At 40.7% G+C, this 26,654-nt stretch overlaps 1 protein-coding gene across 2 annotated transcripts in view; it reads right to left on the reverse strand.

Moving 5' to 3' along the window:
- Positions 1-26,654, reverse strand: part of DAAM1 (dishevelled associated activator of morphogenesis 1) — a 194,907-nt gene that overhangs the window by 20,457 nt on the left and 147,796 nt on the right. Inside the window, exons 15-22 of one of the 2 annotated variants that reach the window (XM_011989574.1) lie at positions 26,298-26,597; positions 25,885-25,992; positions 19,149-19,178; positions 17,386-17,492; positions 9,567-9,651; positions 4,554-4,660; positions 3,228-3,316; positions 2,168-2,336 (exon numbers count right to left, since the gene is read on the reverse strand). In XM_011989574.1, the coding sequence (XP_011844964.1) occupies positions 2,168-2,336; positions 3,228-3,316; positions 4,554-4,660; positions 9,567-9,651; positions 17,386-17,492; positions 19,149-19,178; positions 25,885-25,992; positions 26,298-26,597 (995 nt within the window). The remainder of the gene's footprint in view (positions 1-2,167; positions 2,337-3,227; positions 3,317-4,553; positions 4,661-9,566; positions 9,652-17,385; positions 17,493-19,148; positions 19,179-25,884; positions 25,993-26,297; positions 26,598-26,654) is intronic. The other variant, XM_011989575.1, reaches the window with a different exon arrangement.

Here is a 26,654-nt window from a genome sequence, read left to right on the forward strand (position 1 = left end):
ACAAGGTTTCACCGTGTTAGCCAGGAGGGTCTCCATCTCCTGACCTCATGATCCTCCGGCTTGGCCTCCCAAAGTTTCGGGATTACAGGTGTGAGCCAGTGCGCCCAGCCTTCATTCCAATTTTGCTCTTCACGGAACCTACCTGTCTGCCCATGTGATTCTTACCTAAGGGGCACATGGAGCGAGCAAAATGCCAGCCACCATCACAAGAAAGAGTGAGGCTATTTTTTTCATTTTTTAAAAGAAATGCTTTGCTATTGAGAGACATTTCAATTAATTTCCTTAACCATACACACCTTTCTTGCTATAGAAAGGTTTAAAACGACGTCCGATCTTCCATATTTGTTTGCGATCCAAATAACACCTCTTTGACTAAATGCAAATTCTTAAGGAAGGAACAACAGCAGCCACACATTTGATTCTTCCCTGGTCATTACCAGTAACTGAGCATTCAATCCTGAGTGAATGCACCCTTCCTGCTGACTGTCCCACCACCTACACTATCTGATTAGATTCAATGGAACAACGTTCATGGGTGACTGCTTGCAGGCAAAGCACTTTGCTAGGCATGCAGGTGTATAAGGCATGGGCGCTGCATTTGGGGACCAAATACTAAAGGCAGACAAAAAGAGGAAAAGGAAAGATCAGAAATAGTTGTAGATTGTTCTTTTGAAAAGGCTTGTACATTATATAAATTCTGTAGTAACCTCAGTAAATAAGCAGATAATCATGTAAGTGCCAGGTTATTGGTAAGTACTGAGGGTGGGTGATTGCTTTTGTGTGGGTACAGTTGAAGAGAATGCCCTTCCTTAAAAAGGTAGCTGTGTCTTTAGACACAAATAAGATCTGCTATTCCCTACTACAACCTCCAGATAAGATCCTTCTGTTGCTAATAGAGCTGTGAATGGACCAACAACACAGGTGTCAAATACCTGTAAGGCCGAATACCTTGCTTGTTGTAACCACAGGCAAGCTGAATGAGCCACCTGACCCTGAGTCAGTTTCTTACCTGACAACAGGTGACAACAGTATTTGGCTTATGTACTTCACAGGCTAGTGGGACAATCAAATGTGAAAGTGCTCTGAAAAGGATCAAGTGTTTACATTAAAAATAAGGTGGCAGGGCTGTAACAACAGCTGCTCTTCATTAATCTATCTCTACATGATGCAAAACCAACAAATTAACACATTGCTTATTTCTTCTAGGATGGATTTAGGGTTGCCAGAGTACTATGCTTCATGAACCCTATAGAAAATATAGGGTAAAAGCCCTTATTAGTTAGAAATAATTAGGGTGAACAGCCCATATTTCTAAAAAGAATTTGGGTATGGAGAAGCTTACCTTAGAAACAATTGTGCAAGTTCCTTTGAAGTCAGTGAGAACCTCAGAGAAACAAAGCTCTCAGGGAAACTCGAGTTAATATGCCTAATGACCCTACCCTGTTAATGACACAAGAACGTTTTCACATCTTTAATGAGAATCTGTTCACCTAAAATGCAGCATTGAACACTTTCTAGGAAGCATTTTAATGAGACCTGCAATGAGCAACTGAGTATTAATAGCCAAAATGCATTTATACATAAGTTTTTAATATAGTTGCCAGCTCCACTGTATAAGGAAAAACATAACCTAAAAACCCCAAAAGCTTCATATTCTAGCACCAACTATCAGTTTTTTCCTTTTCTGTGGAACACAGTTTTCTACAGAGGGGTCATTGGGGAGATGTCGAGTGCTGGTAACATTCTGTCCTTGAGCTGGGCGCTGGTTACACAGGTGTGTTTAATTTGTGAAAAATCATCAAGCCCAACATTTGTGATGACTGACCTCTTCTTAGTATATTCTACTATAATAAAAAGTTTACAAAAAACTAATTTTTAAAAAAGGGAGGACAAAACAAAAACAACAGCAAAACTTAGAACAGATGATGTCCCTGTGGACCAAAAATGGATGAAGGATAATTGGTCCAACAGCAATATGGGAGATGCCTGCAGTCATGAGAGAGGTTAGAGAAGAGTCAATGTCAGAGAAGGGAAGAAAGCAGTGAGAAAGAGAAGTTCCAACTGAAGACTGCAATGTCATGAAGGCTGAGGAGGACCAGAGGGGCACAGATCTGAGCCTGGACCTACACACCTGGCTCCCCCAAGTGTTGGAAGATCCCATACTTACTTGTCGATGCTGGATTTTGTGTCAGCAATTTTGTTTAGGCTAGATATCTTGAAACCATATGCATTCCCTCTTTGACCTTTATTCATATAATTTCCAAATGCCAAAACCACCTCCAGCAACTGCTTGAGGGCACTGCTCCTAAACACCTCTTCTGAGCCAGAACGAATTGCTTCAAAACAAAACACATAAAAACACAACGATTACCAAGTGTTTCGTTGTTTGAAATCAAGACGTTTCAGTGATACCCATTCTAAATTCACACACCTAATAACAGATATTGAAGATGTAAGACTTGAGTTGTTGGGTTACCCAGAGCACTTTCAAAACGCTTAAACCAGAAGCAAACAACAAGGACAGGGATAGCCAACTCAAGTTGTTACCAACACCCATAGACAGCTGCAAAATCCTATCCTTTCTCAGGCCTTTCTTGGCTGACTCATCAGTCATAAGCACTGAGGAATATCTAGAATGGCAATCCCATCTCCAGTATTTCTTCACAAACACTTGTCTGGTGTGAGTCAGGTTAACAGGAGTATTGATCAATTCCACTGACAGAAAACTGGTCAAATGTGTTACATGTTATAGCTTACAGGTGTCATAACAGGGATCAGAGCTTAGGTTGATGCATGATTCCAGCCTGCATTCTGTGGCTGTGCTCTTCAGTGGCCTTGCCCACATTTCAAACATTTAAAAATTTTAAAAATCAAACCACACAACATCCTCAAATCTTTCCTTTGACAAATCTACTCAGGCTGTGTTGTAAGGAAGCTAATTACAGGTTTAATGCAATAGCAGTGAGATTAATTCCTCACATCCTTGAAGTCAAAAGCCCAACCCTGTAGAGAAGACCAGGAGGCATGCTGTGAGCTCCCGAGATTAGGGCAGTGCATCAAGCATTGACCGTAAGTAATCATCCCTCAGAATTTTAAAAGATTTTGAGCCAAAAAATAAAAAATAAAAAATCACCAAGGGCATCTTGTTTACTATACGCACTTGGATTGCACTTTTAAATGCGTTGTAATGACGAACATAATTTCCAATCTAGGCAGCTTGACTTTACCTTCTACTTTAGGTTTCACTTCTGCCACACGCTCTGCAAACTTCTTTTTGAAGTACAACGATTGCAACCTTTGCTGATAGTGATTAATTCTGTAAGAGCAAACATGTACTAATTGATATTCATTTAATATATCTAGGTTCACTTAGTGACATATAGAGGTAGAGGTACCTAGAAGCACCTCCCCCAACACCCACCCACACGCATATATTAGTTGCTCTCATGGACAGGAACACAGGACATGAAGCCAGCTTTGCCTGGAGAGCCCATTTTGGTCTGACCTACAGGGGCTATTTGGCCAACTGCAGCAGAGTCCTTAGCTCCAATCACGGCAACTGCTAAAAGAAAGTGGGAGCCTGCTGCTGCTGCTGTTGACTAAAGCCCCTCTCTCCTCCCTCAGAGTCCCAGGAACTCTCTTGAGCATAGAAGAGAGAAAAGGGAATGAAAATGTAAAGAACATCCTACTGCAAATAAAGGACAGTTCCCTACACTTCTCCGAAATTCCAAATTTCTTAACTTTCCATTTTACTTTCCAAAGTAAAACTGGTCTCCAGTATCCTCTTCCCACATTGTCCTCTCCTCACTCCCATCTGCAAACCTCCCTCTGTTTTCACAGTGAGGACCCTCTCTGCTCGCCTAAAGGAGAAAGCTGTGCCCTGAGGTTCACTGAGAGTTTCAGGACCACTGGTCCTTCTCTAATGCGGAATCAATTTTCTAGGCCTGAGACAGCAGATCGACTTAGCTCATATGCCAAACCTAATTATGAAGCTGTGGCTGCCTCAGGGCTTTCTGGAGAAGGGTTCAGAGAGCTTGCCAAGGCTCCGTGGGAAGAGTGCCATGATCGATTAGTGATGTCTGCATGTGTCATGATTTGACATCTAGACCCTGGTTGTTCAGTTACGTGGGCTTCAGACTGACATTGTCAGAATCTGTCCATATATATTTTTTTTTTTCATTTTTCTTTTCTATTTTACAACCACCTTGCCATCCTAAGCTACTTGGAAGTATGAGACAATATCCCAAGAAATCAAACTGGTGAGGAGAATGATACTGACTGGAATCAAGAAAAGTTATTACTTGATAAGGCCAAAGGGGCCCAGAAATAGAGATAATTGTGAAAAAACCCTCACCCTGGCTCACCCATAGGCAACAACTGACATAAACAGAACAATGAAATTCCACATCACTCAGACTTGAGAAGATTTTTAGAATGAAAAAGCTTTCAAGTTAAGCCAGGTTAATTAGCCCAAACAATTCAACATGAATTGAAAATTCATGAAGTTAGAAAGGGAAGGGACATCTTCACATTCTAAGCATTTTCAAACTCACCGGCTCATCTCAAAAAGAAATCTATCAGCCTTGGCCATCCGATCCAGTTCGTGTTTATGTTCCTCCAACAGGTCAATGTCACTTTTTTCAGGAACAAATTTCAAGAGCTGAAAAGTACACATGAATATTAAAACCGGGTTTATCACTTAAATCCATGGAGTAATTTTTCACCCTTTCAGTTAATTTGTCCAAAGATAAAATGTTAACTCTTGTTGAATTTATAAGCTCTGCTCACAGGTTAAGATACAATAGAAATGATGAAATCTTTTCATTTTTACTTGAAAGTAGTTAAATGGGTATAAGATTCATCCCTGGCACTTTTCTGTTCTCTACTGCCTCTCAAATCAGAATTGTGGGAGTTCTCTACTGGAACCTCTTTTTCACAGACCACTAGAAGGACCTCAGAGAGTCAATGCTCTCATCAGAAGATGACACAACTGAGGTCCAGAGAGAGTAAGCCACTCACCCAAGATTACAAAGCAAGTTTGTGTAGTGATTAGAAATAGAACCTAGGTCTCTTGACTCCCAGCTCTACACCTTTTTCTGTTACATCATGCTGGAATGAATAATTCCATTTGTAGTTTCCATTCCATTTTCTTATTTTTCTGGTTTATCTAATTCAATCTTTTTTTTCCCCTTCCATGTAGAGCTGGGTGAGAGGAACACAGTGGGATTTGATGTTTTTAATTTCGTAGTTTATTTTGAAGGAAGAAATGAGCATGGGATGTGGAAGAAATAGTAACAATATTTAAAACTGAAACAGTGCTTCTGTATGTGTCTTATTTCCTTTCAAAGTACACACATTTTGGATGTGTATGCAAGACCTGTGGACTCATGCTGTTTTGGAGATCAAATGCCCTTAGTTTTTTTTTTTTTTTTTTTAAACGTGACCTTCTTGACTTTGAGGCTCTCCCCAGAATTTGATGCTGGAATTAGATGATCCATTTAGTAGGTTTTCAAATGTTTGCTGGATTTAACTGAGGGACCTCAGAAAAGTCAGTTAGTCTGGGTGTCATCAGCAGAGAGGGAGAATTGGAATTACAGGCAAGTGTTCTGTGAGGCTAGAATACATTCCAGGCAGAGTGTATACTGTGTGCCGGGGCCTGGAATGGGCAGCACAGCACTTATGCAGGTAGAAGGGCAGTGGTAATGTCAGTGGGAGAGGGCAGGGTAGGCAAGGGCAGGGAGTAGCAAGGCCTTATAAGAAGTTCTGTCTTTACTTTGAAGGCACTGGGACATACCTTGAAAATCTCATGTAGGAGAGTGAGTTGACATTTTTTAAAAAAATCGCCGTGCTTGAGGGATGGAAAAAGAATTAGAAGAGATTAAAAATGAGAGGGGGTCATGATTAGATAGTGGTACAGTAAGTAATCTAAGTAATCTGGGTGAGAGATGATAGTGGCCTGGATAGGGTGGAGCTAGTGGACAGATTATAGAGCTATTTATGAGACTTGAATGGAATTGTCCTGACTTGATGGATTGTAGTATATGAGGGAGGAAGAGTCAAAGATGACGCCTGGGCTTCTGGCTTAGGCAATAACGTAACAGGGAACCCAGGAAGAGAAGGCTGGAGGTAGGGTGGGCCAGAATGGGGAGGAGAAGGTGAGTTTAATGTTCAAAATGATTACATGGAACCAAGTAATGATTTCTATTAGGCAGTTGGACAAATGGGTCTGAGCCCTAGGAAGATGCGTTTGGAAGCTGAAGCATGGCATTGGTTTTAACAGGTAGGTTACTGAAGGTGCGGGTGTCAGTGAGATTAGGAGAGGTGCCGTCAAGAGAAAAAAAGCAGGGCTGGAGAGAACCAGTATTCAAGGGGCCAGGACAAGAAAAGGAAAAACCTTTAAAAGGAGGCCATGGAGATGCAGCCAGAGAGGCCTGCATGGCTCACAGGGCCACGGGAAGGCAGCATTTCAGCATGCAGCAAGTGGCCATGGGTGCCAACACCCCCAAGAAACTAAGAAAAATGAGGACCCTGCAGTATCCCCTGTGTCCGGCAACAGGGAAGTTGCAAGTGCCCCTGAGAAGAGCTCTAGGGAGGGGAGGACAGTGCAGCAGAGTGGGTGGAAAGAGAGTGTGGATGGCTTTCAAGACTCTGGCAGTGTCAGAGAGAAGACAGTAGCTAGATGGGGATGGGGAGTCTTGAGAGGGGCATGTGTATAAGGTGTGTGTGTGTGTGTGTAATGGGTGTGTGCATGGGGGTGTGTGTGCACAGTGTGTGTGTGGGGGTGTGTAGGTGTGTGTGTGTAGGGTGTGTATGTGTGGTATATGTGTGTAGAGACTGTATGTAGGGGTGTATTTATGTGCTAAAGGCTGACACTTGAATGAGCTTAGAGAGGGTGGGGCTGCAGACCTAGAGGAGGGGGCAGTCAATCCAGCTGGGGTCCTGACTAGAAGGAAGGAATGGGGCCAGAGCAAAGGGAAGGGATATCGCCTCCTTCTTAATGGGATGGAAGTGGGGGAAGATGGTAGTAGATGCCAGGGAGTTCATAGGTCTGGGGGCCTGATAGCTTCTAGGCATTTCTGCTCCTGAGTTCAAACGGTGACACTATTCAGGATGTATCTTGTTCTTTCTCAGTGCAGGGAAGGAAGGGAGGAAGGCAAGAAGAAGGGAAGAAAAAGAGAGAGGAAAGCATCACTCCAGCCTCCCTCAGCTTGGATTTTTACCCACTGGGCAAGGAAACTGAGTTCTAGCCTCCGGGATCCTTTCACTAATTTGCATAGTCCCCTCTCTCCCTGCAAACTTGTTGTGCTGAGCCCACTTGTCCCCTGTCAGAATAACACAGTCACTACATCTCCTTTGTCACCTAAAAGTGCACAGGAGCCACACTAAAACTCAGTCCCTTCTCAAAGGAGAGTTGTGTAAAGGACTGTATGTGGGTAGTTTTAAGAGAGGATGGGTAGTCAGGCAAATATCTGGGAATAAGGATAAAGATATGTGTTCCAAGAAAGAAGAGAGTATAGCTCTCATCTGAGATCAGAGCTCAGCAGCTGCAAGCAGCAAGAGAGGAGGGGATGAAAGCATCCACCAGGCACATCCTAAATAGGAGTAAGGAAATGCTGGCATCAACACTTGTCTGGGAAGAGTGTTGTATAGAGGAAACGGAAGTAAAGAACAAACAGTAAAATGGGGAGGAAAAGAAAGAGCGTGGGAGATGACCAGAGAGCAAGACACACACAGAATTATCAGGAGAGGCCAGGTCAAAAAATATCCTACTTGGCCAGATTCTGCTTCAGTAGACTGGTTTTCTTTCTTGCATTTATTTGAAGTACATTCTATTTGCACTGCAGGCCCTTTTGGCAAGATTTTGAAATCCTTTCCCTCAAGGAGGAATTTTGCTGGATGCAATTCCATAGTAAACAGATCTTGTGGAATTTTAAAACATACGACCTTGTTAATAGGAGCTGAAGCCAGGAGGACTAAAGTGGCTTTACACATAGTCCTTCACTCTGGGTTAGCACATTGGGTGCAGCAACTTGAAGGCAGGGTTACCTGGGAGGGGCAGAGGGAGCTAGGCTCCACTGTCCCAGAACAAAGACTCTGTGTGACTGGTCAACAGCGAGGGAGGGAAGGGTGTATGGAGGAGCTAGAAAATGCTCTCAAAACAAATTTTGGGTTCAGGGAATACTTTTAAACCATTCATACACAGAGCACCCCAAGAGACTTGAGAACATAATCATTAACTATTTTGATAATTAAATAAAACCTTTGAAGGACAGTATGAAGAGTTTTTCCACAGCAAATGTGAGGGTTTTCCCCCAGGACTATTCCAGCTGCCGAGGTTGCAAGGAGCGGGCAGGTCCATTAGGGAGTGACTCTGCAAACATCATTCCTCCCTGCATGGTGTCTGAGACCTTCGAGACATCAGTGAGAACCATGGAAAACACACGTGCAGGTAGACAGGTGCTCTACCCAGAGCAACTTCGCCACTCAGGATTACTGTTAACAACACAAAATACCCTTATTCTCTGCTCTTGGAGCAAAGCACGCCTACAGATGCAACTGGAGTTCGGTCTAGAATCCTAGTTGCTTGTGCCCACAGTTGACCTTAGGTAGACCTGGCTCTAACAAATGTGGACTTCTTGACCAAAACATTCAAAATGTGAGCCCATCCCCAAAACAATGAGACAGAAGGATGGAACAGTCTTACAGAATTCTGAGACTATCATCACAGAGCACAGAAAAGTTAAGGCCCAGACCAGGGGGCAGGGGGCAGAGACAGGTGAAAATCCCTAGAATATGTGCGAGATCAACAACATTGTTATTTGCGGACAAGTAGACAAAGAAGCCAAACAGCCCATGACCCAGTTGGAGTGGCTACAAAGAAATGCTATAAAAATACTGGCTGCTTGGTCATGGATAACAAAAATTATATCAAGATACTATGGGCAAAGATGTATACTGACTGGGTGTAAATCCCATTCTTGCTACCCCTGGCATTTAAATTTACTGCTATTTATGACACAAGAGGGTGCTGTACAATGTACAGAGGTGAAAACTTAGCCCCAAGACATTTACAACTGCCTTGTGACACACATGTGTGTTTAGATACAGATGACAATGTGAGGGGTTTAAAGTTCATTTTCATGGTAGTGGGTCTGGTGACCAAGACACAAATTAGATTTAGAATTTAGTAATGAATCAGCTTTTGTAGTATGGTTTGCAATCTCACAGTGCTAGTGAGATTCTCAGTATTCCTGTGAAACACAGATTTTCTTCTAGAGCTAGATTTATATGATTTACTGAGGTATAATGACGTAATTGCAGCTTGAGGGATGCTGTGGGTCCCAGGCATTTGACAAACTTGATCTTCCTTCTCACCCATCAGTTTGGGAGGCAATGAGAGAATAAGGTCATTAAGTTTCCTAACACAGTCACATGGGAAGTTGGTTCAGCCACCTCATTCATAGATGAGGAAATGATCCACTAGCAACAACCGGATGTTCTCAACATCCCTCTCCCTGTTGATGGTCGCTTTTCACTTCTGCTCTGAGATACATCTGGTAGCTCACCTGTTCCAACATGTCCTTGGGCAGATCTTCCTGTTCGTCCATTGTTAGAATTGCCCGTTTGATTTCATCATTGGATAATTTCAACCTGGAGAAAGAATATTGTTATTAACCATATTGGTTTGAGTATTAAAATTGAACATAATTCATTTTGCTACGCCAGCTGCTGATTTTCAAGTACTTTTTTCTCAAAATCTCTCAGTGAAAGCTTATTTCCTGACAATATTGCACCTAAAAATAGGATTTTAAAACTGCTTTAACATTCTTTCAGGGCTTTGTAATGCTCTGCTGACACAGAGGACAAAGCTGCTATGTTCTATGATTTAGTTTCCTTAAGCAAAGGATTGGAAGATTAGAACTAGGGAAAATACCCATACACAATTGTTTTCTGTTACATTTAGGATCCATGAATTGCAAGTGGGAGGACAGAACTAAGTTTCTGACCTGTTTATAAGTCAGGAGTGTTTCAAGTTTGCTATCAGGTAAAAAAATGGGTTTTGAGAAGGTTAGAAACTACATGTTATTGTTAAAAAGTTGAGCAACAGATAATATGCAAAATAAAATGTATAAGTACTTCATAGTTAAGGCATTTTTTTAATAGACGGAGAAACTGGGGCCCAGAATGGCCAAGTGATTTGTTGAAGGTCAAACATAAAAAACGACAGTAACCACAAACTCACAACTCTTGACTGCTAATCTCAAACTCTTTATACAAATATCCCTTATCTAGTTAATGTTTCATAGGGAAGGATTTAAGCAAAAATACAAATCTGTTTCCTCATTTTCTGTCTACCATCAGCTTAAATGATTTACTAATTTAATCAGGAATCTGTGTCTTGATTGTCAGAACAACAAAGTATTGACTGTAAAATATAAAACATAATGTTGAAATGTATTTTTATTAGATATAACAATAGTCTTACCCAGGGCAAAAAATCTTGATCACATTATTAGCTGCAACAAGAGAATCACTCCTTTGTTTAATTTGTAAGCATTAGACCCAGACTTTTCCTTTTTTTTTTTTTGATAGAAATGGGGTCTCACTATGTTGCCCAGGTTGGTCTTGAATTCCTGGCCTCAAACAATCCTCCTACGTTGGCCTCCTAAAGCACTGGGATTACAGGCGTGAGCGACCATGCATGGTCTAGGCTTATTTTTAAAATCTTACTTCCTTACAACCTATAACTAATGTGGCATATTAACATGACTTGATTTGTTCTTTGAGTCTATGCTCTTAAAAAAGCATCATCATATTTAGGACTGGAGATAAAGATGTAAACACACAAATATAGAGCAAGATGTACACATGTCACATGCAACTTTTGAAGGTAGGGGCTTTGGTGTGAGACATGCTGGGTCCCAGTCCTGTCTCTGATACTTCCTGGTCAGTGTGACTAGAGCAAAAAATTTTTATTAAGCCTCAGTTTCCTCATCTGTAAAACAAGGATAGTAATAACTACATAACTGCATCCCCCTGCCTCCCCACAGAAAGGGTTTGTGTTTGTATGTGTGCACATGAGGATTAAGCAAATGAATGCACATAAAGTGCTTAGCAAAGTTCCTGGCCATAGAAAGAATGCAATAAACTATATGCACGTTCTACAAGGCAGAATTTTTTACACTAGAAAAACAAAGCAGCAGTACCTTTGTATCCTTAATATTCATATGCAGCTAAGAATCCATTAAACAGTGCTTAGTATAATGGTAATTATGATCACTTTCCAAAGCACTGTCATACCCATTATTTCACCAGTGTTTCCTCTCTGTGTATGACACCCATGAGGCCTGAGAGTGTTAAGAAGGAAATAGAAGATGAGGTCCTTATTTTAACAGTGATTATAGTCATTGGGAGAACCAGATGATAAGCCGAAATCCTCAAGACACATGCAGATCAAGATGAGGGCTGAATAAGTGAAAGCATGCACTCAAAGGCAGCGAAGAAGAAGAGAAGCCCCAGGTGAAGCTGGATGAGGCACCCCACCAAGGATGCCTCTGGCTTGTCTTTTTCTCTAGATTTGGGACCTGATTATGTTAAAACCATCCACCTTGCTATTTAAACTGAATGTTATTTCATGTGCCATTAAGTAGGGAAGAGAAGGAAAAAATTTGGGAATCCTACTGTACTAATACCATTCTCTTCTATTTCATGTTCTCAAACCCAAATAAAGCATCTAGGCAAAATGCAAAATTGTTTAAGGTGACAAATAAGGCCCATTCTATCACCTCATCTGAGCTGTGGTGTCGTTATAACCCCTACGCCGTTACAGGAGCCCTTGCCCTGGCAGACTTCTTCAGATGGTTTTTGTCATTGTTGGGACAACCATTTTCTCATGAACATGTTCCCCAGAATATCGTGTTAGGAAATTCCCCCTGCTTAAAAGGAACAATTTAGCTAAATTGGCATGGGTAAAGTACACAACAGGGAAAAACCGACTTGCAGCATCAGGGCCTCAACTGGGTAGCCCTAGACTCCAGGACACTAGAAGCCCTTGAGTCAATTTAAGTCCAAACACCATTGTGCGGCCATGCAAGGCCAAGGAATAGTAACAATAGGGAGGGCTGAAACTGCCACTAATGAAAACCAACTGGCTGTGAAAACATCTATAATCAGGAGGAGAGCTCTGCTTATAGGAAAAAAAGTAAATTAGTTCTGTGTCCTTTTCACACGGAGTTGAAGAAACCATTTTATGGTGTAGTTCTGCTGAGTCCTTCTGTTTTGCATTTAAAAGAAAAGGAGTTGAAAATCAGAGTGAGAACAATACTTGAAGTATCAGATTTGCATTTCATTAGCTCCCCATATGGAGCACAGAACTTCTTGCTTTTGAAATTGTATATATTTATGCTCCTCAACCCCCAGAGGCTGTCTGGACTAAACACTAGCTCTAATTCAAAACAATTTTAGTTTCTCTTAATGTGGCCCACAAAGAGACTGGAAACTTTAATGGCTAGTACTTAAGAAAATCTACCTGTCAACGTAACCCCATGCATGCGGCCTGTTGGATCAAAGAAACCTTACCTTAAGGGAAAGGGAAGAAAAGTACCCCGCCCTCAGGGATGGCGCTATAGGTTGCAGAGTTCTTAGTATCATCTGTCATCCACAGAATCAGTCTCTAATCTCTGTAATTAATTGCTTTTAAAGCTTGGCAGTGTTCTGAAGTGCTGAAGGGTGGCAACTTTTGAGACATGTACTCTAACTTTCTTTACAAGGCAGGAAACAAACCAGCCATCTTAAAACAGTATTCAACTCTAGGTTGCTCTACTCAAGTATTTCAAAAATTTGCCAAGAGAATTGGAACATCCAGGCGTAATTAAAATAAGTTAAGGATGGATGGCTAGATCAGCCTTAGCTCTGCTTCAGTGGATTTAGGCCAAATCCCCCTACTTTAGAGTAGCTTTTTGTGGTTTACTACACCCAGGCTGCCGTGCTAAGTGAGCATCTGGAAAAAAAGAACGGCAGAACACTTCATAAAATTGTGTTTTAGGTGGGTTCATTTTGCAATATAAACCTGCTTCCAAGTTGCTGTCTCCCACCCCCCGCCACCCCCCAGCCTTTGGCGGAGAGAGGTCTGTTTTACTGAATAAAACAGAGTAAATTTTAAATTGCTACATGTCACCCATACACACATAGACAGTAGAAAAGTTGCTTATTCCCTGAGGACCTGAGGAACAAATTCTCTAAGATGTGCCCATTCTACTCTCTTCCCATGAAAGTACGGTCCCTCGTGCCTGTAGCTCCCCATTCAAATGCACACCTTTTAGGCCATCTCTTTCTGAGAGCTTCGAATGATTTGGTCACTCATGCTGCAAATATCCTACTCACTCAGGCATGGGGAGTGCCGGCACCTCCTCCCTGCCTTGGCCTCTTTCCAACTGCCTGCTTGGCTCCAGACAAAGCTGTGGCAGGTGCCCCTGACCAAAAGGTCCACTGACATTTGTAAAATATGAGGAAGACCTTTAAGGTATAATCTTAAATACTGTGAACACAAGCGCTCACTAAAATATAGCCCATGGAATATGCCACAGGCTTTCACTGTGGTGAACTTTGGTGTAATGATGGCATTGCCAGGAAATAAATCCCTAGACAGCAAGATAAGAAATAGGGAAGTTCACCAGCTTTTGGGAATGAAATAATCAGGAAAGAAAGATAGTAAGTGTGGCAAGGTGGGAAATGCTGACATAATCTTTGAAACATTCCTATTCATTGTCCCTAAGCACAAAATCAGCCTTCAAGGGCTTCTTCATCTCCCTCGAGGTTGTCTGTCAGACATCAGGTCTCACCTGGATAACAGAGACCCTTATCTGATGGCTGCCCTGGTCCAGCTATTAACCCCTTCTAACCTGTCCTGCGAAACCGAAAGACCAAACTAAAAAACTTTATTAAACACACAGTGTCCTCCTCCTGAACAAACGACACCAGTTCTGATCCCATGGATACATAAACAGGACACTGGGCAGCTCCTACGCAGGCACCCTTCCCAGCGCTGCACACATGCTGGAGGAATTCTCACAAGCCGCTGCAGGGCTGCTACCTTCATGACCTTCATTTTATAGATGAGGAGGTTATGATGTGATCCTGGGCTGACTTATGCTCTTAGAAATGCACAATGCCTGAATCTCGGGCTCTCCTGCCTGGTTTCATTCAACCCAATTGATAATTCTCTGCCAGGATTGCAGGGCTCTCTTTACTAGCTGTGCTTATGTCCCTCCCACATCCTTGCTGCTCCACGCCTCCTTGACACTGCCTTCCTGACCCCACCTCTCGTTATATAACGGTCCTTGCCTTTGAGGCCCACTCTCTACAATAAGCCCTGCTAGTGCCCCTCCTACATGGCTGAGCTCCGTGTCCTTCAGTCAGACCAGTGTAAGCCCTGAACTGCACACAAATCTCACAGGTGTCATTTTCCTTCTCCAATTAGCCATGTGCTTTCAAAGGCAGCAACGTTATCTTAACTTTTGGTACGTCCTGTGGCACTCAGCACAGTGCTGGGCAAAAAAATGCTCCAAAGTGGTGACTAAGAGAATAAGTATTAAACACGTTTTCATATTTCTTTCTCCTTTTATGTCCCCAGCTCCTTTTCTGCATAGTAATAAATTGCCAACAAAAAGGGAAGAATGAAAAGTAAACTGCTAATTGGTTAAAAAACTAAATAAAATACAAATTATAATAAAATCTGCTTAATTTTTTCACTTTTACCACAACATTTAACTTGTCGTTCCGTGCTTTCCTGATGAGAGAGTAAAACAACTGACCACTGAACACAAAAGGATGGGGCTCTGAACCATCCATGGGAGAGAGGGCTTCAGATCCTGATCAGTACAGCCCAATGGCCAACAGGTCAAATCGGACTCAAAATTACTTTGTCACACACACTTTTTAATTGTGCTCGCTGTAATAACACTTATACACCAAACTGGATTTTAACTGATAATCTGACAGATATGAGGTCAGTTCTTAAAACTGTCTTAAAAGAGTTTAAATACATTCAAATTCTAAGTCATCTCAAAAGTGTCAGCGCCTAAGGCAACAAGGGAATTTATATACCACAAATATGAACGAATTCCCTCAATAACAGAATGGAAAATCTGCCAGAAAGAGATGTAACCTTATCTATAGCTCGTGTAATTACCCTGGTTGGTACTTAGTACTACTGAATAATCTGTCAATAAGGAACAAGGTCACTGTTTTTACTCTAAAGGCATTTCAACACTACAGAAATTCTGGGCCAGGCGCAGTGGCTCACGCCTGTAATCCCAGCACTTTGGGAGGCCGAGGCAGACGGATCATGAGGTCAGGAGATCGAGACCATCCTGGCTAACATGGTGAAACCCGGTCTCTACTATAAAAAAATACAAAAAATTAGCCGGGCGTGGTGGTGGGCGCCTGTAGTCCCAGCTACTTGGGAGGCTGAGGCAGGAGAATGGCATGAACCCGGGAGGCAGAGCTTGCAGTGAGCTGAGACCGTGCCACTGCACTCCAGCCTGGGTGACAGAGCGAGACTCTGTCTCGAAAAGAAAAGAAAAGAAAAGAAAAAGAGGAGAGGGTAGGGGAGGAGAGGGGAGGGGAGGGGAAGAGAAGAGAAGAGAAGGGAAGGGAAGAGAAGAGAAGAGAAGAGAAGAAAAATTCTGTGACAGCTCCCTTTGCCAAGCATTTTAAAGCATTCATCCGGATGGCACAAGCATAAAATACAGAGAGAAATTCTAGGATGTAAAACAACTCCACAACTTTCCCAGTTAATTTAATTTTGCTACTAGGAATACTATTTATAAAAAGGTAACAAAACAAATTGTTTACACTATACAGCAGTCTTCCCTTATTGGAGAAGAATATGTCCCACGACCTCCCAGTGGATGCCTGAAACTGTAGATAGTATTGATCTTTACGTAGACTATGTTTTTTTCCTATACTTACATACCTATGGTAAAGTTTAATTTATAAATCAGGCACAGTGAGAGATCAACAATAACTAAAAATAAAATAGAACAACTACAACAATATATTGTAATAAAAAGTTATGTGAATGCAGTTTATCTCCAAATATCTTATTGTACTGGACCGTGAGTAACTGAAACTGCAGAAAGTGAAACTGTGGATAAGGCGGGGACTACTGTAGAAGAAAAATAAGCAGACCTTCAAGTTGTTTTCAGTGGTGTCTTCCTGAGGCAGATAGATATTTTATCTAACCTGGGCATAGTTCATGGAATAAAAGTCAGAATAAATACAGGGTATGGCCATTTACACAGCTTTCAGCCAGAGGCAGAAATAAAATGCTAACAGGATGGTTCAGATTACGTTACTAGTTGCATTAAAATTCAAAGCTCTCACTAAGGTTAAATTTCTCTTCACTGAAAGAAACATTTGCTCCCTGAAGTAATACATATCTGGCTAAGAATCAACTTCCATGAAAACCAAGCAGCAGCTCTTTGTGTTAAAAGAAATTCATTCTAAGAACATCTAAATAATAAGGACTACTACGTTTCCTCTCTTCATTCTCCCTGAAAAAGAAGTCGCCTTATGCCAGCCTCAGTGCATACACAACATTCCTTCCAGAATGTAACTCATCTTTAAAGCCTCAACATTCAGGATTTTTACATCTTCACTTACTCCATAAGCATTCGGTGTCTTTGCCTAATGTGAAAGTTCCTTTTAGAGAAAAGAAGAAACTAGATACAGAAAAGCTATTTGAAATGCCCAGAACAACCTGACAACATTGCCCGAAGCTGCAATCAGATTCCAGGCTCCCAAATTTCCTTTCTTCTTTTCAAGTTCCAAGGCTGTGATGGTTCACTAATTATGAGAAAGATTTCTGAACAGGGCTGAACTGGATAAATTAGCATTTCATGGAGGTTTGAGATTTACATATCCTTTTAGCTATAAAAATGCTCAAAAAGAGCATGAAATCATATAACCTTGAAATGTAAAACGGTGACATTAGAAAGCAAAATAAAACAAAGAGCCTTCATCTGTTGGTCCTGATTCTGTGACAATGCTACTAAATGACCAAAATATCTCTAAGGCCAAGAAGTGTAAATAAAAGTCAAGTCCATTTTACAGGCTTTCTGGGAAGAAAAGATTGACTTAGGATGTTCTGCCTTTAAATTTAGAGGTCTGTGGAAATTAAACTTTGAGAAAGAAGGCATCCAGCTCTGATATGTTCCACTAGGAAAAGTAAGCACCAAGAGCTGTTCTCATTTTAACAGAAGGGGATCCAAAGAACTGTACCTCAGCAGAGTACAATTACAACAAAATCACTAACATGTGGTTTTGAGCCACAGAATGGAAATGTTGGTCCTACTAGAAATGTTTATTCAACATCAACAATACCTCGATAGAAGGATGTTGCAATTCTGAGCTCTCCGACCATCAATCACCGAAAGCTCTTTGACTTTAAGTTTGGAACTCAGAGTGTCATCAATGGCATCTGCTTCTTTCTGTAAAGAGCACGAAAGAAATCCATCAAAGTCCAACAGGGACATTCAGACTTCAGACACACACTTTCCATTTTTGTTCACACACACATACACACACTCTACACATACACACATGGGCAAAGCTGAGGTGGTGAGGTGGGGAGTGTGGAGAGATGGTGGAACTGAAACAAAGGCTACAGTCTAGTTGGTAAAGGGAAATAAGAAGAAAAGCTGACCACCCACATTTGAAAAAGCATTATTTGGAAGAACAAAGTGCTTCTAAGTTGAAGATGCTAAGTGTGCATAAATTATCAGTGAGTGGTGCCCTCCCTTTGTCCCCCAAATTCCTATGGACTGCAGACAGAAGAACTGTCACTATGAATCAGGCTCAGCTGAGGCTTGCCATTGCCGGTCCAGCCACTTGCAAGGCCCATTCACCCCAGAACCATTTGCATCCTGAGCACTCAAAAAAACTAAATGATAAAACCTCCCAAACATCTTCATGTACGACAGGAAGCTCCCAAAGCCAGACGGTACCTTTCATTACTCAGGAGCCTGATGGACAATGGGAAGGGGCAGTTTGAGGCATGAATTCAGTTACCTGAACTAACAATAAAACACTACTTGCATATTCTGTTGCTGTACAGAAATCTGTAAGCTCTGATGGCCAGTTATAATTTCAGGTGGAACAGACAAAAAATAAGTATAATATACTGTTAAAGTAAACTGAGCTTCAGGGGTATTGGTAATAATAAAAAGTTCAAGGCTAACTTGATAAATAACAAGTTTGATTTCATTAGCAGTGAGAATAAATTAAAAAGTTACAGTGTTTTAAAAATGTAAGAAAACTGATTATTAAGTAGCTCTTTCTTTTACAAAGTTGTATCTATATTTTACACAAAGAAAGAATCTTAGAATTCAACTTACCTACAGAGTTTCCTCATTTGATGAGGAGGCTGAATTAAAGTAGTATCTCTAAAGTCTGTTTAAGTTCTAAAAATTCTATGTACTTTTCTACTAAGCAGCGTGAATTTATGGAGAACAGCAAACATTATCAGTTCTACAAACTACAAAATCTTGGATCAGACTGCTGTTTTTAACATGAGTCTGTACTACTGTTTAAATTTTTGCAGTTTAAAAAGAAAATGAATTTGTAGTGACGTGACTGCAATCTGGCTTGCTCAGACACTACGCCTATCAAGCATCGAAATTCAACTGCAGCCTATGCAATCTACAAAAAGTACTTGATTCCTATCAGAAGACAATAGTCCAAGTCTTATATACACCATCAAGCCTTTTTCAAATATTTCCCACTCAGGAATTAGGAGGAAAAAACCAAACAATTATATAAATTATTATAACAATAACAGTAGCATTAAAAAAAATAAGGAAACCAAAGAGCTCTAGAACTGTGTACCAGTTCAGAAAACAAAGGCACCATGGAATTTATCATAGGAGGCACAATGTGATTGAATGTCAACTGTCTCATGCTAAAATTTCAGGCGAATCTCTAGATATTCATTTAAGAGTTGAAACCCAAAGTGGAGTTACCTAGGCATGAGATTACACTATGTAAAAAACAAAAGCAAAAACAAAACCCTGGATAACGAAGAGATTTCAAGCTTACAGTGAGCCAAGGAGTTATATTAAGCAAGCTTTAGGTAGTAGCTCACTTACCTGCTTGGAGTTACTGTTCACAAAGAAATCCTACAGCCATGGCAGAGGCATGGAAAAGGCAAATCAGATATATGCAGTTCAGAAGTCACAGCAACAAATGGGGGAAAGTCAAAGCAGTCAAGGAAACAAGTGATGTAGGGTAAGAGATGATTTATGCTCCTGGGATCATCAATGAAAGTTGATGAAGATGAGAAAGTTTGGCTGAATACCATGAAGAGCACAATACTAAGCATTCAGGGTAGAGAAAGACGATGACATTTGCTGTACCCAATTTTCAATGGTGGAAAATCAAATGCAGAAAAGACAGGCCTTAAAACACCTAAGAAAGACCCAAGCTGGGAAAGGAACAAATCCTCTTTGAAATGACCACTGGCTCCATTTATTCAACATGACGATTTTACTTGAAGCAGGAGAATGTCAATCAATCCCATCAACTTGAGGAAACTATTCCTACTGTTAATAGGAAAACCAAAAATATATAAATAAATAAATAAACTTTTTTTGATGGAAATAATCTCCTGTCATCTTATGTTATAAGGATGGATTGAGAAAAGACAGGTTGAACAACTCAAGTCAGTAATATTAACCCTCAGCACCCCTATAAAGTGCAAATAATGCCTGTAGGTGCTACATGTAGGTATGAGGAAAAAGAACATGCAATTAAGAGAAAATCAGTGATACATGTGTTCTGCAGCCATTGGTGGCCCTGTCCTAACTGCCCAGGGCTGTTCAAGCATACAAGGTCAACAGTCTCTTCTGGAAATAGTTTTTAGAAAAGACTTGGAGTGAAAAAGGGGATGAGGAAGATGTAACTGACATGCTGTGAGAAAGTTACAGCATACGTTGCATATTTTTGCAATGCTGAAATGAATAAGGCTTTGGTGTGCAAAACACGCCCCAGTTTTCGGGCCAACAGCTTGCACAACCAGCATTTGCTCAGCAGATTCCTTAAGGTCTCATTGGTCTCGGCAGCACTGCCAAGGCCAATTTTACACAGATGAGCTGTTTCACATAATTCCTCTAGTGGGAAACAGAATGTGTCCTCCCCTCGCTCTAGCCATACAAGGGGGGACTGCTTTTCTAGAATGGTATTTGAAAAACAATGGATACTCCTCTGATATCCCAGTTCTCTTTTGTCTCTGTTATAACTGCCAAGTTGTCTACTCTGAAGCTCCTTAGGACTCTTCCTGTAAAAGCAGTTTCCTTTCAAGGGCAAAAAAGACTATGGTGAAGTGAACTCCATGAAGTCATCTTAACCTATTTTTTTTCTCTTAAAGAGAGAGTTGCTAGTTGAACTTAGATTCTGCTCTTACTGTCTGACCCTCAAAGAAGAAACTTTTTTGAAGTTCACTGGCAACTCATCCTATTTTATAAGTTCCCAGTGTCAGGAAATTAAGACTTCTGACCTCTAGTATAGAGGCCTGTGGAATCAGGCAACTGTTATTTACCGGGTGTGTGGCTTGGGGCTCAGTCTGTCTGTCTGTAAAATGTGGTTAATTAACAACTGATTGGTGTGAAGATTAAACAGGATAATCATGTAATGCGTTGTGTAGAGTACCTGACACATAGGTACCTGACACGTACGTATGAGCTCAGTACTTGAAAGCTTCAATAATAATATTATTTCATCTTTCAAGCTGATGATCAAGTCTACTTATTCCCCTTTCGCTCTGCTTTCAGTTGAGCTGAAAAAACAGCTGGTCAAGATCTCCCATTTGTGACCACCATCAGCAATAAGTATAATAGTTACTAACTATGTAATATATTTTCTTTCTAGAGGTGAGGATGAAGAATACCAAGCCAGAGTTTCTTCAATTATTACCCTAAAGATTCCACTTCTTTAGAAGTCCTCTACTTGGCACATTAGAAATAAAATAAAGCTTATGAGTTTCATTGAAAGGGGCATGTTAGAAATAATGATGCTTCCAGGCCTGTTTCAAGTAAGTTAACATTCTTTTTGAAAGCTTATTCACTGAAAAATCAGAGGGAAATAACAAAAGATACTTCTAATTGGCTTGGGTCAAATGTGGTAGAATCACTTATATTTGGCTTCACCTAACAGGATGTCTGGTTTTTCCAGGCAATTTCTAGCATAAAGCTTAGGGCTTGGAGTATAAATAGGAAGTTGGGACCTGCATTTTCAGGAAGCAGTGCTGATAGTGCTATAGATTGAATTCCACAATGGGATAATGACTCAACACTTTACAGATAATCATAATTCTTATGTGAATGGTTTTAAATCTTTTTGAGAATTTTGTAAATCTGGTAAAAATTAGGAATCTCTATCCAGAAAAATTCATACACTATATTTATATAAAACCCTGCATCTGATTAACTCTTACCATGAAGCCCAGTTATAGAACTTACATTTGGTCTCAAGAAAAAAGAAAAGTAAAAAAAAAAAACACCACTATTTATAATTCTCTCTTCTGTTTTCATGTGCCATGGCTAAGGATCAAGCCTATTGAAATAAATATCTTAAATCATAAAATTTTTCAATGTGAAAATTGTATCTATAGAATAAAAATTGTAAAGGGAATAAAAAAGGAAAATGATAATTTATAAAAAATCAGAAGATATCATTGAACGCTCTAACTGGAGCCCCCAAAATGTCTTGTGTATTACATGTAAGCAGGAGAGGTTGGATTCTGGAGCCTGGGACCACAGTTATTCTTTGTTCCTAACCCAGAGCAGAGGCTTTGAAAAGTTTTACAATGTGATGACAATAGGATCCTTAAGGAAGGGCTGTCCTCAAGCAAAGACCAGGGGGAAGGAAGAGATAGTGAGCTGTTAATTTGTTGCTACAGAGATATGACTCCCTTTAGGTAAATGTAGTGCCTTTAGCTCATTTCCCCTCTATTCAATTGTATGGATAGAGAGAAATGAATTTATAGCATCTAGGGATGAAGATTTCTCACAAAATGGAGATGAATATTGTTTAATTGTATCTGAAAAGTACTGCTATGCAATGTGCTACCATTTAAATCAGTCTTTTGTGGCTGACCTGGAAATCATGTATAATGTAGTTTCAATGAGGAAAAGAGGACCTGAGATTCAAGACATTGATTTTCAAATGAACTTTTGGAATGTGAGTGGAGAAATAACTGCCTGCTATTAGATCCCATTTTATGTGGCACAGAAGTTTACATCATCAGCTCTGCACACCTCTGATATTTGCACTGAAAAAAAATTCTGAATAGAATAGTCTTGTTCTTAAAGCTGGAGTTAAAGAAAATCCTATACAAAGTCTGACATTTATAACGAATAAAAATCATGGGGAAGAAAAGTGAAACTGAGAATTATGTCCCTTTGGAGTCACTAAATACACACCAAGCCATATTTTTATTATCTATAAAATATGAATATCTACTCATAGAGTTGGGGTTGAGCATTAAGGAAGAAAATAAGTATAAGAACTCCTTGAGAACTAAATCTTAAGGTTGATGAGATTGGGAACTGTGTATATCATACTTGGCATCAGGAATGTAGTGGATGCTGAATATTATCATCTTGTAGTCCATATTATAGTTATTTGTAGCTTTTTCTCATCTCTGCTTTTATACTATAAGTTACACTGTGGGCCTGTGCAAAAATTTAACACACTTTCATTCTTTGAATTACTTTGTATACAAAGCAGACAATATAAGTTCTGATTTTAATGATTCCTCAAATCAACTGGATATATTTTATGCAGATATGTGTAAGCGTATATGTATATGTGTGTGCATATACATGTGTGTCTGTGTATATCCCATAAGTGTCATTTCTCAGTATTCATCTAAATTATACTAATCCGATATTACTGAGATTTTTCCAAAATCTTACTCTGTGCAGGGTTCCTGTTGCATGCATACAGGTAATGGTATTCATGCCATTACCTTTGTAATGTTCCTTTGCCTCTCTGGGAATTGTATCTAGCCAAAAACTGGCTGAAGTCCAGAGAGTTTGAACAGGGTATCATGACTCTGGAGGGAGGAAAGAGGAGACATCATGGAAAAAAACAGATCTACAGTATTCATTTGGGAGTAGAAAAGAGAGCAGTTCAAGTGAATTATACAATGCACTATCAAGACTGAGATGAAAATGCATAGGTCTTGAGTATTCCCATTGGTCATGAGATAAGGGGACATTCAATGACAGGTGCCCCATTTTCTTTACTGTGTCCTATATATTCCAACTACAGTGTCCACATCTTTGGATTTTCTATCAGAATTCAGTAAATTCAATAAAATGGCTCAAATTATCCTTATTTAGAAAATATATTTATAGTTTAAAAATTCCCATTTCAAATTCTTGCACCAAAAGGGAAAACCTACTTGAATTACTCAAGCTGATCAGGTATACTGAAATTTTTCTCCAGGAAGTGCTATTGAAAATATAGTCACAACTGATTCTACTTACTGGTCTACTTAGTGTTAAGTATAACTGAAATGTTCTGGACTCTCCTGACTGGAATGCCTACTGATTACTTAAACAGTGTTGGTTGCTAGGAGACAATTACCCAATTGCTAGGCTTTCTGCAATCTTGTCTCCCAGAGCTCTTGAGAACTGTCCACATATTTGTCCCAGAGCATTTTGGCAGTATCCTTCTGCACCTTCTGCTGAAAGCCAGTTAATTATGAGTCTTGTAAACTTAGGTCTTTCAACCACCTGCCTTTATAATAAATGCAACCCACATGCTCAGACTTGAATAGCATCATTTGGAACAACTATTGCTTTTCCTTCCTTTAATTTACTTCTGAACGTTCTTAAATCTTCATATTAGGCAACCAGCACGGAACAGTATCAGCGATCAAAACTGAAGTGGGAAAGCAATGGGACATGTAGCTAGGTTAGAAGATTATTTGAATTATCAGGAAATTTGCTACAACGGCTCAAGATTCCATGTCAAGGCCAAGGAGACACCTTCTCAGGACAGCAGACAGAGAAAGAGGCGGCATGTTGCAGCCAATCAGGAAAGAGTCTGGTCACAGTCCCAGCCACACGAGGACTCTAAAGACAACTTTTGTCCTTTGAAAGATAAATTGTTTTGCTTTCTATTGGCCAATGCCTTTTTTTTTTTTTTTTTTGAGACGGAGTCTCGCTCTGTCACCCAGGCTGGAGTGCAGTGGCCGGATCTCAGCTCACTGCAAGCTCCACCTCCCGGGTTCACGCCATTCTCCTGCCTCAGCCTCCCGAGTAGCTGGGACTACAGGCGCCTGCCACCTCGCCCGGCTAAGTTTTTGTATTTTTAGTAGAGACGGGGTTTCACTGTGTTAGCCAGGATTGGCCAATGCCTTATCTTCATTGTGTTTTTTTCATTTTCCCTTATTTGGTGTGTATAACATTGCCCAAATTTGCCTTTCTACTTAGAGTAGGGGTGGGCAGCTGAGGGCTCCTGTTTTAAGGGTTCATGTCGCTACGGCAGGCAACAGCCTCTATTTTTGTATTTTATTAAACTAGCATAAAACGCATTGCAGAAAAGCTTTCCCTTTCTTAAGGGAAAATATTCACTTAAATATTGGCTTCCTCCCCCCGCCCCCGTCCATTTCAAATGTATCAAAGGCCATTTTGAAAAACAAAACAAAATGAAAGAAAAAACCCTTAGTTTTTGTTTCTCCCCCTAGCCTGAGTCCATCTATTCTTTTGGTGCTCAGTACTTCTTTTCTGATACACTCTTTCTTGGGGACTAAGCCAAGGAAACCAACTAGGAAGTCTGCTGCTTGTTTAAGGATGCTCCACCCATGATTCATCTGGGAGTTAAGGGCCTCTCAGTAAAGCCCAAGGAAAGCCCCGTAAGAGGCCCAGCATTCATGTGTTCCTGTTTAGGATGAACTCTGCTCTCCCCATCATTCCTCTTCTTCAGTCATACTTAAGAATCTTTCTTCTCACACTACTGGACTCAAGTTTTCTCTTCTCAAGACTTTGATGATTTGGGATCCTACTCTACCTTTTCTTTTTTCTTCTGAAACTCTCCAGGCCTGGCCACCCTGCTGCGTTCTCTTCTGGTCTAACTTTAAGAGGCTCTATCACGATGCCCTCTTGAAGAGCAAGAGGCACTACACAGATGTGACCGGGGCTCACACAGTGATGCCTGTCAATGTGGAGCACCAGCAGGCACCAAATCACATGTTTTTGCTACTATTACAAAAGCTTTGCTCACTTTTCAGTAGTGTCTCTGGTCCTATTTGCACCACTGCCATCTCCCCACTTGCTCAGCCTTTACAACCCCACTTCTGTTCATGACATATAGTAAAAACTCCTAAGTTCCATCTACTGGCCAAATTATAGTCATTTAAAAATCTTTGTGCTTCTCAAAATTCCATCCATTTCACAAAGCATTCTGCTTCAAATGGTAACCATTTGATATGTATTTTTTAAAAATTCAGATGAACCAAAATAGCTTTAGATACAAACATTGTGGGGTGACAATTTAAGTTATTTAACTCTTCTACTTTCTCCTGGTGAACCATTTTGACTAAATACATGTGACAGCATACAAAACTCTTTACACCAATAGAGACAAGGTCTTAGACATATACCAGATATGAAACTCCCTAACAAGGAGCTTATATACCTTCAACTGTTCACATACAACTGACAGGCACTTGGACAGAGACATGGACATGCACAGGATAGACCCAACAGCCTAGAATTCATATGCCTGTCACATCATGGCCATGGCTGATGGGCCAGGGATCATGCATAAGACATGATTTTTCTACCTTTTTGGTGTCTGGAGGGCATATGCTGTTACCTGCTGTCTTTGATAGGCAGAGAAGGTTCTTTCCAGGTCTTCAAGATCTAGAATTTTGAAGACTTTTGTATCATCAATTTCGGTCCATACTGTTCCTTCCAGTTTGTTCTAGAAACATCAATGTAATAAGTGCTATAGTTTACAGTTATACATAAAAAGAACAGGCATGGTTATTTAAAAAGTGCTTCTATCCCAAATTTTTCAGTCTACCAGACACTCAAAGTGAGTGGGTTTCAAACAATGTGTCATTTATTTCAGAAGCTTTATCACTTAAATATCTGAGCTAGTGAGAACCCTGGGTCCACACTAGAAAATGAAATCATTGAACAGCCAGGGCTGTTTTTCCTTTCAGTGACAACACAGTGAGCTGCTAATGATATCCATTAGAGGGAAAATTGGAACAAACGGCTTACCTCAGGCAGTTTAGACCAGTTGAAGGATTTCAGGGCATTTGTGGGCTGAGGAATGCTTTTCTTCTTGAGTGCCAGGCCCATTGGAGCACCAGGAGGTGGCATGACTGCCCCTAAGGGAGGAGGCCCCGGGGGAGGAGGAGGGCCACCTGGAGGGAGGGGAGGCGGTGGAGGGGGAAGAATCCCACTTAGTAGAGGTGGGGGTGGCGGGGGAGGAAGGAGAGATCCAGGCACAGAGGAAGGAAAGGGCCCTCCTGGTGCTCCAGGCGAGGGTCCACCTGGGACTGAAGCACAGATGGCCCTCTGAAAAGATAAAAATAGGAAAAGAAAAGATCAATGGAAGAAGTAAATTCATTGAAT

This window comes from Mandrillus leucophaeus, unplaced genomic scaffold (genome assembly GCF_000951045.1).
Source record: "Mandrillus leucophaeus isolate KB7577 unplaced genomic scaffold, Mleu.le_1.0 Scaffold359, whole genome shotgun sequence".
Lineage (NCBI taxonomy): Eukaryota > Metazoa > Chordata > Mammalia > Primates > Cercopithecidae > Mandrillus > Mandrillus leucophaeus.